The following is an 18,976-nucleotide window of genomic DNA, read 5'->3' on the forward strand; positions in this document are numbered from 1 at the left end:
CTCCATTCTGCTTCCACCAATACAACCACAGCTCAGCTGCCAGCCTCTTCAGAAGGAGGTCAATCTACAAAAACAGGAAGTAGTATGTTTCTTTGTTGTGTGATTTTTCACATTAGTGATTAGTACTGTGAACCTTTGTTAATGGAGTTTTTTTTCTTTGTACCTCTATTATTAGGTGACCTTTGGCATCTGCTGGATAGCACGATTGATCACAGTAGAAGGAGCTCAAGTGCAACAGCAGATGCTACTGTTGAAGTGGACCGGTATTTATCGAAAGTGAATCTCACAAGATCTGAGGATCCACTAGTATATTGGGCTCAAAAGAAGCATCAGTATCTTAAGGCCTGTCGTGATAGTCAATAAATCAATTAATCACACGATAAAAAAAAAAAAAGAGCTCGATCATTTTTCTGGCCGCGATAATTCCATTTGCATGCTTGTTTGTTTTCCTCGTCTCTCTCTCTCTCTACCAAAGAGACTGGATGACCACTCTCAGTTCCCTCTTGTCAGTTGCATGGTCTTTGTGTGGGGAGGCGGCGCGCGGCGCTTGTCAGTCACATGGTCTTTGTATGGGAAAGCGCCGGCGGGACTGCTTGCGGTGACTGCCGGGAGAGAGAGAAGACGCTAGTTGTGAGTTGGAGGGAAAAAAAAGAAAAAGATGGAATTGGTTTAAAAGCCAAACGCGACAGCTGCCGGTGTGGGAGCACTTTGGATTCAAACCGAATGATCGTGGTGAACCACTTAACCCTGAGCGAGCCGGTATGTCGAGCCCGATCTCATGAAAATGCGTATCTATACCACGAATGTTATTTCTCGTACCATTTATACGCCAAAAAATAGTTTTTGCGTGCATATGATACGCACCTTATGGCGTGTAATACGCACGCACTCCTCACCCCTAATCCTAACCAAGTATTTTCAGTGCGTAGCATATACACGCAATAAAGTGCGTCTCCGTCTTCCCGACAGTACACAATCACTCGGGAGTTTAGTCGACAAAGTAACAGGAGGACAGTGCAAAATGGTGTGATGGCCTGTTGAGGCTTTTTTATTTTATTTGTTTACACTAACTGGCAGTTTTGCCTGTTATGGAATGTATCACTATTTATGTCTGAGCCTAATATTAAATTTTTTTTTAAGTGCAATTTTGTTTACATCCATTTTATTTATTGTTTTTGGTATATATTCAAGTGATTTTTTTTGGTTAACAGACAGAGTCCATTGCTTTTATTGTTTTTGGTTGTTTTGTTCATTTTTTGTGGATATTTAAAATGTGTTCCGTTTTCAATGTTTAATATTCTTTATAAATAAAAGTTTATAGATCTTTGAAAAGGTGTACCAGCATTATTATGCCATTGTCATTATATTAGATGAAAATGGTCTCAGAACGACAATATTATCGTTTATCACAATAATTTCTTGGACAATTTATTGTCCAGCAAAATTTACCGTGACAGGCCTAAGTATCCTCACTTATACCAGCTGGCACTGGCATTGTTATGTTCCCCTGCATCCTCTGTTCTTTGCAAAATAATCTTTTCCAAGGGTGGAGAGGTCACCTACCCCAAACTGCTGTGTTGCGGTTTGCTCCATATCCCCAGTCCCATAAGCACTACACTGCACTAAAACTAGTAACAGTTCACTGCAGCCTCATTTTGCCATCACTACCAAAAAGCCAGTCAAAGGTCAAATCACAGATAAACAATCCAAACAAGGATAAAGTCAAGGGCACAAGCAAAAAACAGGGAAAATCCAGAGAACATGCAAACGAACCAAAAACCAAGATATGGGAGAGACAATATTCAAAGGCTCAGCATTGCAGCTTAACAGACATACAAGACATTGCAAAAAGTGAGTGAGTGGACCAGGCTTTTATATACAGAGCTAACAAACTAATGAGAAACAGCTGTGGACAATCAGTGATCATCAGTGGAAATCATCAACCCCTGTGGCATGGACAACTTTGAAAGATATTTCATTTATCCACCTTATTTTTATAAGAGACAATGTCATTCGTTTCCAGTTATTTTACCTGTAGAGAAAGAGTCAGCCATGCTGCTTTATACTGGTTTTTGTTATCATTTTATTTGCATTTACTGCAATTTTTTTTCCACTTTTTTTTTTTTTTTTTTTTGTTATTAACCAATAATGGCTAAATTAATCCAAGGTCTTGCACATTCCAAGAAATTTGTTTACTTCTGTGTTGAAAAATAAGGTGGATAGGCTACAAGATCTGATTTACTCCAATATATCTGACAGGAACTGTAGAGTTACATTGTTTCAATTATATCTTACACACAATTGCCAGGAATTTACATGATTAAAGAGTATTATTTTACAATAAATTACATTAGTCAGAAATTTACTGTGAAATCAATGCATTCTGGGTCATTTTCAGACAAATTATTTTGAATCAACAGCAGAATGATTCTGCCATCACATTAATTTACTGCTCTTGTTTTATTGTGATTTCACGTTATAATGTTGTCTTTGATCATGCCACTGTAATAAATATATTCTTTACCACTGCAATTGTTTTGAAGTCACCATAATGTTGATTAGTGTACCATTTGCTTGGGACCTCTGTATATATATTCAAATTCAATTTGGGGTTACGGATACAACAGTTACCATGGTAAATACACAATACTAACAAGAACTGTTACTGAAACATACAGAAGCTCCTGATGAATAGAATAAACATCATACTGTACCTGCATGCAAATCCTTCCCAACTAACACACAAAGTACAATGTTGTTGTTTCTTTTACTGCACACTGCGACCCACCAGTTCTCTTACGAGAGGTCTCTCGTACTTGCGTAAGATATCTTACGCTAGGGGAAAACCTCTTTTCCTCAAGATATTGAAGCCAAAAATTATCCTTAATTTTGCAATAATGTAAAACGCATTGCAGCAGCATGCAGACATGGGCGAGACAGCTCGCGCGCCCATTGGCTGCTCTGCGGCAACTGCACCAGCCTATCGATAGAGGCTCCTCATGACGTCAGAACCAATGAGGGCGCTTCGCGCCCATTACGTCATGTCCCGCCGAAATCGGGTGGGGCTAGGGCTATAAATACGGCCCAGAGAGGCTGGTTTGGTTAGTTTTTCATCTCTTCAGCGGGCTCACGCATCGCTGGATCCTGAGAGGAAGCCGCGCCGTCTGATTGCAAGCACCCAGCGGGATTAGTCTGCATCTGAAGCTGCCGGTCGACAACTCGCCGCCTTCAGTCGCCGTTCCTGCTGACGCTTTCCGGCGTACATATCCTTTTCTCTGCTACTGTGTTTTGTGTATGTGTGTGTTCGCTGCCGCGACACACACTCTCATTGCACTAAAAGAGCCGGGCGTCTTTTTCAAGACCCCCCTTTCCTGAGGACGCGCAGCTCTCGCGCTCGCTGACGGCGACTGCCCTCACTGCGATCTAGTTACTGCCTATGGTGATTCTGCGGACTCACCTGGCATCCTTCTCCGAGACTGCGCCTCCGCCCCGCCCCCCACCCGCAAAGCTCGCCGGTGCGCCCGCTTGCCTTGCCTGCTTGGAGGATGATACCTGCTCTCCCTCTGTTCGAGCCGCGCAAACCGCGCCGTTCACAGAGGATGTCAGGAGCGGACGGTCACGGGGCTAGCTTTCTCTCTCCCTCTGTTCGAGCCGCGCAAACTGCGCCGTTCACAGGGGAGGCTGGAAGCGGACGGTCGGGGTTAGTTTTTCTTTACGTACAAGCAAGCTACCCCGCCCCTGCGCCCCATTCACGCGTCATTCACCGGCGAAAGGAGAAAAGGGCGTTTATAGTCCCGCCGAAGCTGGACTGATCAGAATTTTCTCACACATTTCTCAGTTCCCTGATCAGGCGACTGGAAATATAAATATTGCAGCAAGCAAACGCCGAGGAAAACATGTTGACGCTCTTATATGCTCGTGCATCTGAAAGCCTTTGAGTCCCCCCCTGTGGCTCAGTGGCGGAATCTTTGGTTTTTAACACGAGAGACCGGTGTTCGAATCCCGGTCTAACGGCAGATAAATTATGCCTCCAATGCTTCGCTCTGTCAGTTCCCTGAAAGGCGACTGCAGACGTGCATTTTGCAACCAACGAGCGCGTTGTACAACCCGCTCGCCTGCACCCAAACACCGTTTCTATGGTTCCCGTGCGTCACTGGCGAAAGGAGAAAAGAGAGTTTATGTCCCGCTGCGGCCGGGCCGAATTCTATTTCTCACACACATTTCTCATTCCCCTCTGCAGTTCAGGCGACTGGAAATGTCAATACTGCAGTGAGCGAGCCTGTTGTAATGCACGCGCGCCTGCAAACAAATGCCAGCATGCTGACGCTCTCTGATAATATTCGCGCTAACTAAATGCTTATGTGTCTTCCCCTGTGGCCCAGTGGCAGATTCTCAAGCTTTCATGCGAGAGACCTGTGTTCGATCCCGGGTCTACCGGCAGATAAAATTATGCCGTCAATGCTCGCTCTGTCAGTTCCCTGAAAAGGCGACTGCAGATGTGTATTTTTGCAGCCAACGAGCGCATTGTACAACCCGCTCGCCTGCACTCAAGCACCGTTTCTATGGTTTCCGTGCGTCACTGGCGAAAGGAGAAAAGAGAGCTGCAGCTGGATCTACCTCCATTCTCACACATTTCTCTGGAAATGTCAATATTGCAGTGGACGAGCCTATTGTAATACACGCACGCCTGCAAACAAACGCCAGCATGTTGATGCTCTCTGTTTCTATGGCAACTTCTCGCTCGTTCAGTTCCAGTAAATGCGACTGTTCCAGTGTATTCTGCAGTAAACAAGTCGGCGACACAGCCCGCTTGCCTGCATACAAACGCCGCTTTTACGGCTACCCAGATAAATCCCATAAGAGTGTATTTTCGGGTGTTCCGGCCACGGCCGATGGTGTTATGAGTGTAGACAAAATGCCCATTGCCCAGTGCTCATTCCTACACAGAAACACAGCCCATCACACAGGGCTCGCGCACATGAAATCGACCCAGATCGATTGCGCATTAAATGTGGTAAATGTGCCCAGTGCCCACAAACACTACATGCTACATGTCTCACAGTTTCTGTAAAAACGAAACCAACACACATACAGTCTGCACAAACAGACGGTGTTCTCAGCATTATGGATGGGCCCGTTGTCCCGCGCCCTCATTCGCTCACAGACATATTAAACCCCACGGGGCTCACCACGCTCGCTCTCTCTCAGCACACCACTGCAGGAGAACTGAGCGCGGGCAGGCTGCCCGCAATGATCAGCGCACACCCAGTCTCACACGCTGCAAACGCGGCGCTCATGTTACAGCACACCGTTGCTCTCTGCTCGCCACTAGGTCGCGACCAGAGCCCAGATATCATTCTACCCCTAGCCACTCACGCGAAAGCGTGGGCAGAGCTCCCCGGGGTATCAGAGTGGGTGCTGAACATTATAGAAAGAGGCTATTCGCTACAGTTCGGTCGACGCCCGCAACGCAAAGCGGCGCGAATCGATACTACGGTAAAAAAAGGAAGTAGCACACCTACTTCGAGCCGAAATAGCGAAGTTACTGAGCAAAGGGGCTATAGAACCCTTATCACAAGCTCAGAGCGAAGGGGGCACGTACAGCAGATATTTTCTGGTACCCAAAAAAGACGGGGGTCTCAGACCCATTCTCGATCTAAGACGGCTAAACAAAGCACTTCTGAAACGACGGTTCAGAATGCTCACGACCAAGAAAATCCTCTCGCAAATTTGCCAAGGGGACTGGTTCATGTCGATAGATCGCCTTCGAGGGCAAGGCATATCAGTACACAGTCCTGCCATTTGGCCAATCCCTGGCACCTCGCGTATTCACGATGTGCATGGATGCAGCGCTCGCACCCCTCAGGCTCCGAGGCATACGAGTGCTGAATTATTTGGAGGATTGGCTGGTTCTAGCTTGATCACAGTCGGAGCTCATAGAACACAGGACCATATTACTCGATCACCTCGAGAATTTAGGTCTCACAGTCAATTGGGCGAAGAGTTCGCTGTCTCCCAGTCAGAAAATATATTTTCTGGGCACAGATCTGGACTCGCTGTCTATGACAGCACAGCTGTCACCGCAGCGCAGACTGAGTATTCAGCGCATGACAGAGACTTTTCGCCACGGCGCTTTAGTCCCGCTCAAAAAGTTTCAAAGGATGCTGGGTCTCATGGCTTCAGCATCCTTGGTGCTTCAGCTGGGTCTGCTTCACATGCGCCCGCTGCAGTATTGGTTGAAGGCGCGCGCGCCGCGCAGAGCTTGGACCTCCGGTCTCGCGCGCCTCAAGGTCGATCAGACATGCGTCGCAGCTCTGAAACCTTGGACAGTGACCGACTGGTACTGGTCAGGTGTAAGCCTGGGGACTTCCTCGAGTGTGAAGGTGGTGTCTACGGACGCCTCAACCTCGGGATGGGGAGCGCTGCTCGAGGGCAGACCGTTATTCGGCCAGTGGTCGGAACGGGAGAAGCTTCTGCATATAAACTGCCTGGAAATGATGGCAGTCGACAACGCGCTGAGGCGTTTTTGTCCCCAGATAAAAAGACGCCACGTCTTGGTCCGTTCGGACAACATGTCGGTGGTGGCTTATATAAATCACTAAGGAGGTATCAGATCCAGAATCCTTCACAGGCTGACGGAACGCCTCCTGGTCTGGGCTCAGCACAATCTGCGCTCGCTAAGGGCAGCGCATGTGCCCGGCCATCTGAATGTGGGACCAGACAGACTGTCCAGAAACAATCTGCCGACAGGAGAATGGTCTATACATCCACAGACAGTCAAAATGCTATGGAGGACATTTGGCAGAGAGGAAATAGACCTATTTGCGTCTCAAGAGAACGCTCATTGTCGGGAATTCTTCTCCAAGAGCAGGGATGCGCTGGCTCACGTCTGGCCCCGCTGCCCGCTCTACGCCTTTCCCCCTGTCACGCTCCTACCCCAGGTGTTAGAGCGAATCAGGGAGAGCAGATGCCCAGTGCTACTCGTCGCCCCATTTTGGGACAAACCAAGTCTGGTTTCCAGTCCTGATGCAGCTGACGAGTACCGCCCCGTGGCCGATACCGGTGAGGAGGAATCTCCTCTCGCAGGCGAACGGCTCGATCTGGCATCCTCGCCCGGAGCTTTGGTCCCTACATGTGTGGGCCATCAACGGGTACCCGTTAACCTCCCAGCGGGAGTGTTAAACACGATCACACAGGCTAGAGCTCCATCTATGAGACAGCGCTATTCCTCAAAATGGTCTGTGTTCACTAGCTGGTGTACAGCGAGTGGCACTTCACCCTCACGCTGTGGGGTGCCGGAGGTTCTCTCCTTTTTACAAGAGCTTCTGGATAAGGGCAGAACCCCATCCACGCTCAAAGTTTATGTGGCGGCCATAGCAGCGTTCGCTGAACCACCGCTTGGCCAGTCATTAGGAAGGAACGATCTGGTCATTCGCTTCCTTAGAGGAGCTAAGAGGCTGAACCCTCCCAGACCACCCTCAGTTCCCGTTTGGGACCTTTCCACGGTTCTGGAAGCCATGAAAGGTGCCCCATTCGAGCCAATACAGTCAATAGACCTGAAACTCTTGTTTTTCAAAACAGTGTTTCTTTTGGCTCTCGCTTCAGTGAAGCGCATAGGGGATTTGCAAGCGCTCTCAGTGAGCGCGACGTGTATGGAGTTTGGGCCGAATGACTCGAGAGTCATACTCAAACCAAAGCACGGATATGTTCCTAAATCCCTCAATACACCGTTTAGGGCACAGGTTATCTCCCTGTCGGCCCTGCCGGTATCTGAAGAGGAAGGGGACGCAGGCTTCCTTTTGCCCGGTCAGGGCGTTAAGAGCCTATGTGTCTCGCTCATCTGTTTTTCAGACAGACGGAGCAGCTCTTTGTTTTGTTCAGCGGACGTTCTAAGGGACTAGCTGCGTCAAAACAGAGTCTATCCAGATGGATAGTTGATGCTATAGCGCTAGCTTACACATCCAAGGGCCTGCAATGCCCGATAGGTGTCAAAGCGCACTCCACAAGAGGCATGGCCTCGTCGTGGGCTTGGTCCAGTGGGATTGCCTTGCAAGATTTCTGTATGGCGGCAGGCTGGGCCTCCCCGTCTACATTTATAAGGTTTTATAACCTCGAGGTTCCCGCTTTGCAAGCTAGGTTGCTCTCGGTTTAATTTTTCAGTATTGCCCGCCCGATGCTATCGGCTCAGGATGCTGAAACTGCTAGAGCGTCGATCACTGATCGTCTGTATACTTCTGTGGGCAGTGCGTAAGTCCCCCATATTTACCAGTCCAGGCCGAGTTCGCCCTGGCTGTGTGGAACACTTGATATAACATGCTCTTATCAGAGCTCCATATTACAGGAATGATGCTATTCTAGCCCCTCTTCCCGGATTCTCTGTGAGTCCCTTGTGATTAGGCACTGTATGAGCCCCGGGCACCTGCCCTTGGGACTTTAGTGTTATGTCTCAAGCACGCACGGCGTTTTACATTGTGTTCCCCTAGCGTAAGATATCTTACGCAAGTACGAGAGACCTCTCGTAAGAGAACGTACTCGGTTACTAACGTAACCTCGGTTCTCTCTAGAAGAGGGAACGAGTACTTGCGTATCTTGCATTGCATGCGTCATGTTCTGATTCGCTTCAGCGATGAAAAACTGACCAAACCAGCCTCTCTGGGCCGTATTTATAGCCCTAGCCCCACCCGATTTCGGCGGGACATGACGTAATGGGCGCGAAGCGCCCTCATTGGTTCTGACGTCATGAGGAGCCTCTATCGATAGGCTGGTGCAGTTGCCGCAGAGCAGCCAATGGGCGCGCGAGCTGTCTCGCCCATGTCTGCATGCTGCTGCAATGCGTTTTACATTATTGCAAAATTAAGGATAATTTTTGGCTTCAATATCTCGAGGAAAAGAGGTTTTCCCCTAGCGTAAGATATCTTACGCAAGTACTCGTTCCCTCTTCTAGAGAGAACCGAGGTTACGTTAGTAACCGAGTACGTTGAGAAACACTGATATAGACTATAGTGGTGCCACTCTCTAAGCTGATATCTGCCAATAGTAGAAGATAGTGGTGCCACTCTCTAAGCTGATATCTGCCAATAGTAGAAGATACCCAAGCTTCTATGGTCTATAACAAGTGAAGTCCCGGCCTTTACAACCTTCCTCCCTTCCTTGTAAAAGAAAAATCTTTAGGGCATGTCTGACATGCTGAGAACTATCTGCCGAGGGTTTCATAAAAGCATAAAGTATAACAAATTATAGGTATTGGAAATATAACAGGTATCCGATCCGAAAGAACCAGCTTGCGGAAAAGTATTGGGCTTCCCATCACTGTTGAGAAGAATACATGATGGTTTCAACTGATGTTGCTGAAAATAACCATTTGTTGCCCATCACATTTTATGCATATTTATGTTTAGTATTAATTCTGATAAAGCTACTAAAAAAAGGACCTGCTTAAAAGAAATTGAAGGGAATTCTGTTATGAAATATTACTATTTTATTACAAACCGGGTTACAGATGATTTTATTGAGTTGACGATTTAGTGGCTGTAATAAACAACATTAGATACTTACTCTACAGATACAATAACTGCGTTGAGTTCTGTAACCATGTGCCTGGCTAGGAGATCATACGGGCCCATACCTATGGTGAGAAAGACAAAAATCTTTTTGACTTTTATTTAATTTAGCCGGTGAAGAAGTACTCAGGGATCAAAGCAAATATCCTCTGGATGTTAACCTTTTCCAGGCTAGGTCATATTCCTTTATCCATCACTTTATTTTAATACTTGAGACCAATAGCATTTTAATAGAAGATGTTTTAGAACAGCTTATCTACAGGTTGTACAGTTTTGAAGCGGTTTTTAATCTATGAAATAAAACTGATATTGCAATATTTGACACTTTCTTAGTTATACAAATAATCAACATTTAGTTTGTTTTTACGCATTACAAAAGCAACATTTCACATTGGTTATCTTAGCAGCATGAAAATCAAAAGTCATTCAAACTGGAAATAAATTGTATAATGAAGAGAAGAGAACATTCTCATCACTTAAGCAGTTTAGGGTACGTTTACATGACAACGATATGCTTAAAAATGCGTACAGACATTGTCAAAACGGTCCCCATTCACACAGATCCACGAAAACAACAAAAAATCCTGTATTCTGCTGCCAGGCCATTAGATGGCGATGTAACACTATAAACTGAACGCATGTGTATGACGTCATCGTCTTTAGAGTTTCGCGTTTTTGTTGTTTACATGGAGACCGTTTTCAAAAACTGGCACTTTGAAACCCGTTTTCAAAGGTTTGCGTTTTCAGGCACCCAAAACACTACATCGTCATGTAAACGAACGGCCAAAACGCTTAAAATGTGTTACATATATAGTTGAAAACAGTGTCGTGTAAACAGCCCCCTAGTTCTGCCCTAGTTCCCCTGTTGTTAATTTGTCTCTACCTGTGTTCATTAATTATTTTATCAAGCTTCTTTGTTAGCTCCATGTATTTAGTCCCTGTGTTCTCGTCAATGTATATAAGGTTTTTCCCCTGCGTTTATCTTGAGTATTTGATATTAAAGCCTGTCTACTTGAAGTATTCCTTGACGTGAGAGTTTCTATTATTTACATTACGTGACACCCTGAAGCTGTCTACACTGCTAAATGAATCATGTACATCATACCGGACTTTGTTGATTATAATAATTGAATTTGCGAGAGTGCAGAACAGGGTTTCCGTTGTCCGGTAATTGCCGGACATTGGCCGAAAAAAAAATGAAATGTCCGACAAAATTAAATCTCTCCGGTCAAATTGTCCGATTAAAATTACCTAATAATCCCGCCCCCCTAACACAATCTGAATTTGAGAATAAGCCTAAAATGTATAAAACAAAAATACACCAACCTTTGGCTATGTTATACAGGAACAGGCTCTACCGTTTGAAAGTTATTAAACAACATCGCATGCTGCATTTCAAATAAAGCGCACGCCTAAAACGGCTGTAATATAGACCTAAACAACGAACGAATGAGTGAAACGTTTCAAATATGGCCAGGCCCAGGCAGACTTTTTCAGAGGCCAGACGCGACGGACGATGGTGAATCAGGAACGCCTGAAGCCTCAGATGTCCAGACAGCTCCACCACCACCGGAGAAAAAGCAGAATCGGATCAAGACGAAGCAGCGAAGTCGCCTTGCGGAGAACAAGGTTACGCGGCTTATATGCGCATTGCAAGTTGTGGAGAGACACTAGCCGCGTTTCCATTAGGCTACCCTTCAAATTGCGCAAATTGAAATTGCGAATTAAAAATACGCACAATGGAAACACGTTAATTTCGCAAAAACTCCCGTTTATCGCAAGAACGTTTTTATGCTCGCATGAGGTGGTTTTTCAGGCAATTCGAAAAAGGAATATTTCGCAAAACTGCAATGGAAACAGTTTTTGCGCATTTGCAGTCACCTGACTTAGAAGACGCGGTGTGTTTGAGGTCCATGTATAGCTACGCAAATAATAATTATTTTATATTATTTTATTATATTATAACATTTAATAAGCTATATTTAGAAGACGCTTTTATGCAAAAAAGGAACAAAGCTGAGTGTGGAGCGCGCACTGCATGGCACGGAGGCGCGGGCGTGACCACTTGCATTTTCCTATTAACAGTGGAAACAACTTAAAATACTCTTATCATTTCTGGTCATACAGAAAATAATAATACATTATTCTCAACTACTTTTATTTGTGTAAACTCACAATAACAAGAAAACGTTGTGCTTTTGTAAAATAAAATAAAACAATCAGACGCACTTTCATGCTGATCTCCATAAACTGGAGCGCGAGAACTGAAACAAAATATAGCCTATGTAGGCTAAAGCTTGAAATGTCCACTTTAAAACGAACAAATTCGAATCGAAAGCTAATACCTTCTGATTATGTACCTAATCCATATGAAAGGTGCATTTCTCTCTAAAAGCGCATCTGCTTAACAGCGGAGATGGAGATGTGATTTTAGCCGACACTTAGAAAACAATAGTTTATTCATAATATTAATGGCTCTTCTCATTCAGCACTGCGGGAAAAAAACATCAATTCCAGGTTCTAATTTGGCCTTTGAAAACCAGTAAAATCGACATGTTTTTCATATTAATTTGTGAATATTTTAAATGTTTAATAAAGGGGCAAAAAGTCATAAACAAAAATCAGAAAATGCGTCGGTATTTACTTTTTTTGCGCAGCAGTTTGTGTAGCCAGTTCAAATTAAAATTTTGGTGTTCATCTTTGCGTTTTAAAAAGACAACAACCGTTAATTTTTCGTTTTTCAATTACGGGTTAAAAAAGGAAAAACGAATGGACAAAAGTAGCCTACATGGATCGTTTGGACAGAATACGAGACAGAGTTCTTTATTAAATTCATAAAAGAAACAATAATTAGCCTATAGGAATACTGGATTCTAAATCTCAAATAAATGCCACAATCAAAACCTCGGAGCAGAAATGAGGGCGAAACACCCAGAAACTCTATGTGTCGTTCGCAGTATAAGGGTCTTTCCCTGCCATTAATGCTTGGATAACACGCCACGTCTCCTTCCATTAATCATAATAATAATGTCTAATGTGGTGGCTGTGATATTATATAAACCAACGTCTGTTGCCGTGATTTTTTAAATTCCTACTTATCGTGAGAGAAAAAAGGACGTTTAGTCGCAACATCGGTTAATGGAAACGCTGTCATTTCGCAATAGTTTTTTTTATCGATATTTAGATAATAGCGCAAAACATTTGCGCAAATCTGTAATGGAAATGCGGCTATTTACACCGCGAGATATTCAGATATTTTATGTTGGGAAGGAGGATTGGTTTGTTAAACTATGAATGTGAAACCATAGTAAAAACAATTGGCGTTGATTGACGCCAATCGGACGTTCATGTTTTTTTTCCGTCTATTTGAAAGTTAGGCTAATAAACATGTTGCATTCTATACGGCCTGATTATGTCATTTTTTTAAGTTACATATAGCCTGCCTCCAGTTTTCCTCAACTTGACTAATTAAGAGGCAATATTTGACCGGCATATCATCAAAATGTCCGGAAAACGAAATCTCTGCCGGTCACTTTGACCGGCACCATTTTTTTCTAGCGGAAACTCTGGTGCAGAATTCAGTCAGTGAGCGTGATGAGCATACCTTCTAATGGTTGATGCAACATGATCTAAATGTGAATGCTGTAATCAACACTTTTCATATATTTTCGCATTTCACTCCAGTCTCGACAGTCATCATTTTTTTGCATCCTGAATTTAGGGGGCATTGGAATTATTGCCCCAAGCCCCTGTTAATTTCTAACCCTGATCTGCGCTGATCTCATACAAGCCAAAAATTTGTCGCAGCAACAGGAGAACTTTAATCCCTGAGTACTTAAATCACTTGAATAGAAATACATTTACCTTACTCTTAAGATATGAAAGCCAGAACATTCCGTTATACAGGAGTGTGTGGTTAATACTCACGGGAGCTGCCAAGACACCATCCACCTCCATGCAGGTAAATGATGGCTCTTCTCAGCTCTCCAGTTTCTTCTTGCTGGGTAGGCTGATACACAATCACCTCTACACCATCAAAAATCTCATCTGCCACTTGCACCCTCTCATCTGACACAGTTACTACTCGCTCTGCAAAGGTGATGAACATCATAACTCTCCAAAAGTCCAGAAGTCCCACCTGCTCACTAAGTTCTGCCTGTGAAGACAGAAAAAATTAAAATGCATTGAAACGGCAGTGTTTGGGTTATTAATAGCTTGCCACATGATGCATGGCTGTATTTTCCCACAAAGGCTATGTGCAAGTCAGACGCATGGTTGATCAGCTGAGATCATCTCACTAATAGCCAGAACACCTAAACCTTTGGTTCAATGCACAACAGCCCTTTGTTTAGCCACGTAATGTTACATGATGTTACTCCAGCATGTTCACAGAAGTCTTTGATGCAGAGTTTGAGTCAAATCTCTTGTCACTAGTCCAAGTCAAGTCTTAAAGTCACCATTTTTTATGAAATATTGTAGAATTATTATTATTAATGATGTATCCATGCACATCATTTATTTATTTTTAATTAATTTGTCTTCATAGTCTTTAATCAAAATAACATCCCTTTTCTTGTGCAGCGGCATCTCTTCTCTGATGATGTGGGCGGGGCAACCTGTCACTCACATGAGATCCACCAATAGCAAACCACAACCATCCAACCAATTCTTTATGGATAAAATCAGATTCCACCCTACATTTTTTCTTGTTTCAGAAGCGTTTCACTCAATAGGGAAGAGAAGACTATCGCAACTTCCATTTTATGTCAACTTAAAATCTCTTTAAAGTAATAGCTTTTGATATTTTGCAGGTTAGTATTATAAACCATGTTGGGACTCCAATGGTTGTGGATCACCCTAAAGCCTGGAACACACCAAGCCGACGCAGACGAACTAGCGCTGATGAAAGCCGACTGTGTTGTCGCCTCGCGTCGGGGTAAAAAGCTGCACTTGAACACACCGAGAGAACTACAGCCGACTGTCAGCTAGAATGCGCGTTCTGCGCCTGCGTGTAAATGAGACAGCTGTCTATTTCTGCAGATATATTCGTCTATATTCGTAATTCAAAAAAGGGAAACCGGCGCTGCCGGCTGCAGTTACACAAACCGTAAACAAAGCAGTGCGTGCTTACCGTTTTGAATATCAGTCCTGCTAAACACTGTCTTTATTCCACTCCTCTCGTGTTAATATTGAAATATTCGCCAAGGAACACTCAGATAAGATGACATATCATTAGAACAGCCTTCTATCTGTACCGTTTGACTTTGCTCGCTATTTTGCTATTATTCTCGTGCACTGACTCGGTCACTAAGCTGAACAGCCAATCAGAGTTCCCTCTTTCACAGATGGCCCGACGCCGATTCAACATGTCGAATCTGCCGTTACAAAGCCGACGAGGACCAATTTCAGCCGACAGTGCGGAACACACTGAGAAGATTTAGTCGGCCGACGCACGGAAACTGCCCGACGGCCGACCGTCGGCTTGGTGTGTTCCAGGCTTTAGAGTACGTTTACACGACAACGATGTGCTAAAAATGGAAAAGTTTTCTCTTTGTACAGATGACGTTATCAAAATGATCCCCATTTACACGGATCTGTGAAAACGACGAATAACACTGTATTATGCAGGCCAGACAAGTTGGCGATGTCACTTCATATAGAAAGACTACGTGCCCTAACATACAATTGGTTGTCAACCAGAATGCCGAAATTCGCTAAATGAACGCCAGGTGGCGCAAAGGGACATATTGCAAAACAGTTGCAATTGCCGCATTTTGAAACATAAGTGGGGCTAATGTCAATTAACAGTAAGGATGAAATACTACAATTATGGTCATTTGCAAATAGGCCTATAACAAACATGAAAAAAGTAAACTGGGGTTGAAACTGCATGTTATAAAGTAATAATTTTATTATTAAAGAAAGAAAGAAAATCTGGTTAATGTTGTTTAAACAAACAATACATACAATTATTTGAACGAACAGTGAACTATAATATATCTCTGTTTGTAGGCTATCTGTTTATTTTTTTTTAAAACACAGCACAAGGTCTTGTAAAAAAAAAACTTTTTTTCATTATTTCAACAAAAATGAGACCGATTAAATATGTAAAACAAACAAACAAACAAAACAGAATTGAACAAACTTTTAGAACAGAAAAATAGAATCAAAAGTTAAAAATAGAGATGACAACAATATATTGTTTTTTTTTCATATATTGCGGGGATTTCCTTCTGGTCTAAATATCCCTGCTTCTGCTGAATTATTTTAATTTTATTATTTTATGCTGGCATGTTGAATTAGTGTTCGTCAGACGCGGCGGCGCGTTCATTTGGATTTATTTTTCTCATAACTGCTAAAACAACTTAATATACTCCACCATTTTTTGGTCTTAAAGATAAGAGTAGGCTACATCATTCAAAACTGTAAACTTCTATTCATGTAGACTCACAATAGGCTAAAGACAAAACGTTTTCTGTGGTCTCTGTCTCCGGGAACTGCGTGTCACAAAAATGAACCGAAAGCCACTTGCCTCAGCTCAGTCACAATAAGAAATATGTCTAAAGCTTTAAATGTTCAAATATTTAAAGAACGTTATCTGATTATGTAATCCATATGAAACTGAGAGGTACAGAGGATCTACTCGAACATGTTTATCATGTGTGTGAGCGCGTCTCAATGAGGAAAGGACAATGCAAGAGTGAAAATCTCGCTCTAATTAAACGTAAAAATCACCCTGAATTCAAATGTAAAAACAGATCAAATAATTTCTTTGTCGAAATGTTGCGAGATTGTTTCATTTAAGTTCATAATTATTCTATAAATGTTATTTAGTTTAAAAGCAGAACAAAATACCCACTGTGGTTCGATATTTATTTGAATAAATAAAAATAACCGCCCTCTGCTTTATTCACAAATCGCACCCTGGTTTTAAGGATCCAAAGATCCAACCCGACGGAAAGATGAAAAGATGGGTTTGGAGGGGCAGTTCAGTGGCTTTATCGTGTTAACACAATAAGGGCCCTATCTTACACCCGGCGCAATGCAGCACCAAGCGCCATGCAAGTGTTGTTTGGTACTTTCAGTAATTTTAACATCCTGCGCCACGTTGTTTAAATAGCAAATGCATTTGCGCTCATTTGTTCACCCATGGGTTGCTGGTCTGAAAACGAGGAGTGTGTTCAGGCGCATTGTTGGCGTGTTGCTATTTTGAGGAACTGAAATAGACTGAGCCATTGACCGACTGAAACCTGGTCTAAAGTCAATGGCGCAGTATTTTTTTGTTATTTAATGAGCGCGATAGTAATGTGTGCCTATAGGCGGGTCCACAATGCGCATACACTCTGCTTATTACACACAGAGACGCACGTACACAGCACACAAACAAGATATGGTGAATCCGGCTTGTCCCGTAGTTGGTCTGCTTGCGCACTTTTACCTCGCGCATGTACTTTGCAGCCAGGATCGTCTAGCAACTCTCTGTTGGCTTGCGAGCTGGAAAAACCAAACTATAGTCAGGCCAATCACATGGTGTATAGAGTCGGTGGGCGGGCTTAACATAATGACGGCAGAGTTGTGGCGGTTCCGCATGAATTCCCTGCGACTTGAAAACAGAGAAGAGCTGCTGCTGGAGAACAGCGGTCTTTCCAGTCGGCTTTGGTCGCGACTCTGGCGGACTTGGAGTTAAGCTTTTCTTTGAGAAAAGAACAAAGAACGGCACTGAAGTCATTCTTAAAAAAGGAAGATGTGTTCAGAGTTTTGCCGACTGGATACGGCAAAAGTTTAATCTCTCTGACTTTGTCACCTTCTTGGTTGCTCTGATTGGTTGTAGCGCTGTCCTATTGCGTGCAGAGGGAGTTTGAAAGACAACCGTTTATCCCGCCCCTCGGATTGAGCTCTGCCAATGGTGTGTTCCCAGACCCAAAATCTTGATGTGGGTTAAACACCTAAACACCATCTTGATGTGGGTCTGGCTTGTCAGGCTATACAAATAGGCCCTATTTTAATTAAATTATAAATATTGTATAGCTAATGTATTTAAAGGTTTTTCATTAAAAAAATGTTTTATTGAAGTGTTCAATCCAGTTGTTTCAACTGGTTTTGTAGAGTTTTAGAATGTTTGAGCACATTGTATGATTGTCAACAATCTGGCATTATCTAAACATGAACTGTTGATGAAACTCGTTCATGCCAACTAAACGAATGCGAGTGAGCAGCAGATACAGAGCGCTGTAATTCGCCATCAACCTCGTTTTATTGTAAGGTGAATTCAACATGGGTTCTTTTTCTTTGAAGCAACAAGGCTAAATAATTTGTTATAGTTGTTTTTTGTATATGGTGTTGATGACACGCAGCAACAAATACAGTATTATTAAATGTATGACCTGACCAAGTGTCGAGGTGTCCATGAGCAAGACACCTAACCCCAGCTGCTCCCGACGAGCTGGATGGCGCCTTGCATGGCTGACACCGCCGTCAGTGTATGAATGAGTGAGTGGATGGGTGAATGTGAGGCTATGTAAAGCGCTTTGGTGGCCATAGGTCTATGAAAGCGCTATATAAATGCAGTCCATTTACCATGATGTGTTTCTACCCTGAAACATTTAATTTCAACAGAGACCCGGCGCGCGCAGTGAGGGAGACTAAAGAAACTTGCTAAAAAGAGATCCAGCGCGAGAGAGAGAAGCAAAGAAAAATGCCTGATCTTAATTTCTGTTGCACTATTTTCATTTTGTTCAATGTATGGATCGGTTTTGAAAATTTTCTTTCGTTGCTATGGCCGAGTATCACTGTCAATCGTCTCAATTTCATGAATGATTCACAAAACAATAATTTAGCAGATTAAAGACGAGCTTCATCATTATTTTCTGGTGCTTCAACAGCACCTTCGAGTTTTGTGGTCTGTGCAGCGCAACAGAGGCTCTACTGGAATGTAGCAAATGTATGTTGTAATGTGCCATTATTAATTAAACAAAACGCTTGACTTTAATAAACTGTTACCAATTTAAGCATCAAGAACGGTAAAACAAACGCTGTCGGCCAACACCGGTTAACAGCATGTAGGCTTCAATGTTATCGTCTAAACGTCTATTAATAAAAATGTCAGACATTGAATAACAAAGCTCTGAAAAGTGTTTTGAATCAATAAATGAACATTTCAGAAGTTTTTATTTTTGACAAATAGCCTATTAAACTAGAAACAAAATGATGAAGATTGGAACTAAGACCGCTTGAAGCACAGCGAGGCTCATGTTGAAGCTCTAACCACACAGCTATCGTCTGAGCACTGTTTCATGAGCATGAACTTAAGGTCTTACTTCCATGCAAAGTGAGATGTGACATTTTTCTATTGCAATGTTTATGTTGAAATGTTTTCATTATTTATTAAAGAGAATTATGATAATCATAACAATCTA

General features: G+C 43.2%; 2 protein-coding genes across 2 annotated transcripts in view; one reads left to right on the forward strand and one right to left on the reverse strand.

Moving 5' to 3' along the window:
• Positions 1-18,976, reverse strand: part of aadac (arylacetamide deacetylase) — a 49,540-nt gene that overhangs the window by 11,985 nt on the left and 18,579 nt on the right. The window contains exons 2-3 of the mRNA XM_082179186.1: positions 13,488-13,716; positions 9,556-9,625 (exon numbers count right to left, since the gene is read on the reverse strand). Coding sequence (XP_082035312.1) covers positions 9,556-9,625; positions 13,488-13,716 — 299 coding nt within the window. The remainder of the gene's footprint in view (positions 1-9,555; positions 9,626-13,487; positions 13,717-18,976) is intronic.
• LOC309505722 (uncharacterized protein) lies at positions 192-8,577 on the forward strand. Its single transcript, XM_082179187.1, has 2 exons — positions 192-4,201; positions 6,797-8,577. Exons 1-2 carry the CDS (start codon positions 4,137-4,139, stop codon positions 7,899-7,901), a joined length of 1,170 nt encoding a protein of 389 aa, XP_082035313.1. The 5' UTR covers positions 192-4,136; the 3' UTR covers positions 7,902-8,577.

This window comes from Leuciscus leuciscus (genome assembly GCF_965113295.1).
Source record: "Leuciscus leuciscus genome assembly, chromosome: 9".
NCBI classification, from domain to species: Eukaryota; Metazoa; Chordata; class Actinopteri; order Cypriniformes; family Leuciscidae; genus Leuciscus; species Leuciscus leuciscus.

What these genes read in the sequence shown, in the direction of transcription:
- LOC309505722 (XM_082179187.1), top strand. Translation starts at nt 4,137, where the DNA reads ATGGTTCCCGTGCGTCACTGGCGAAAGGAGAAAAGAGAGTTTATGTCC. An exon ending in TCCCGCTGCGGCCGGGCCGA is followed by an intron (nt 4,202 to 6,796) that starts ATTCTATTTCTC and finishes GCTATGGAGGAC; the next exon opens with ATTTGGCAGAGAGGAAATAG.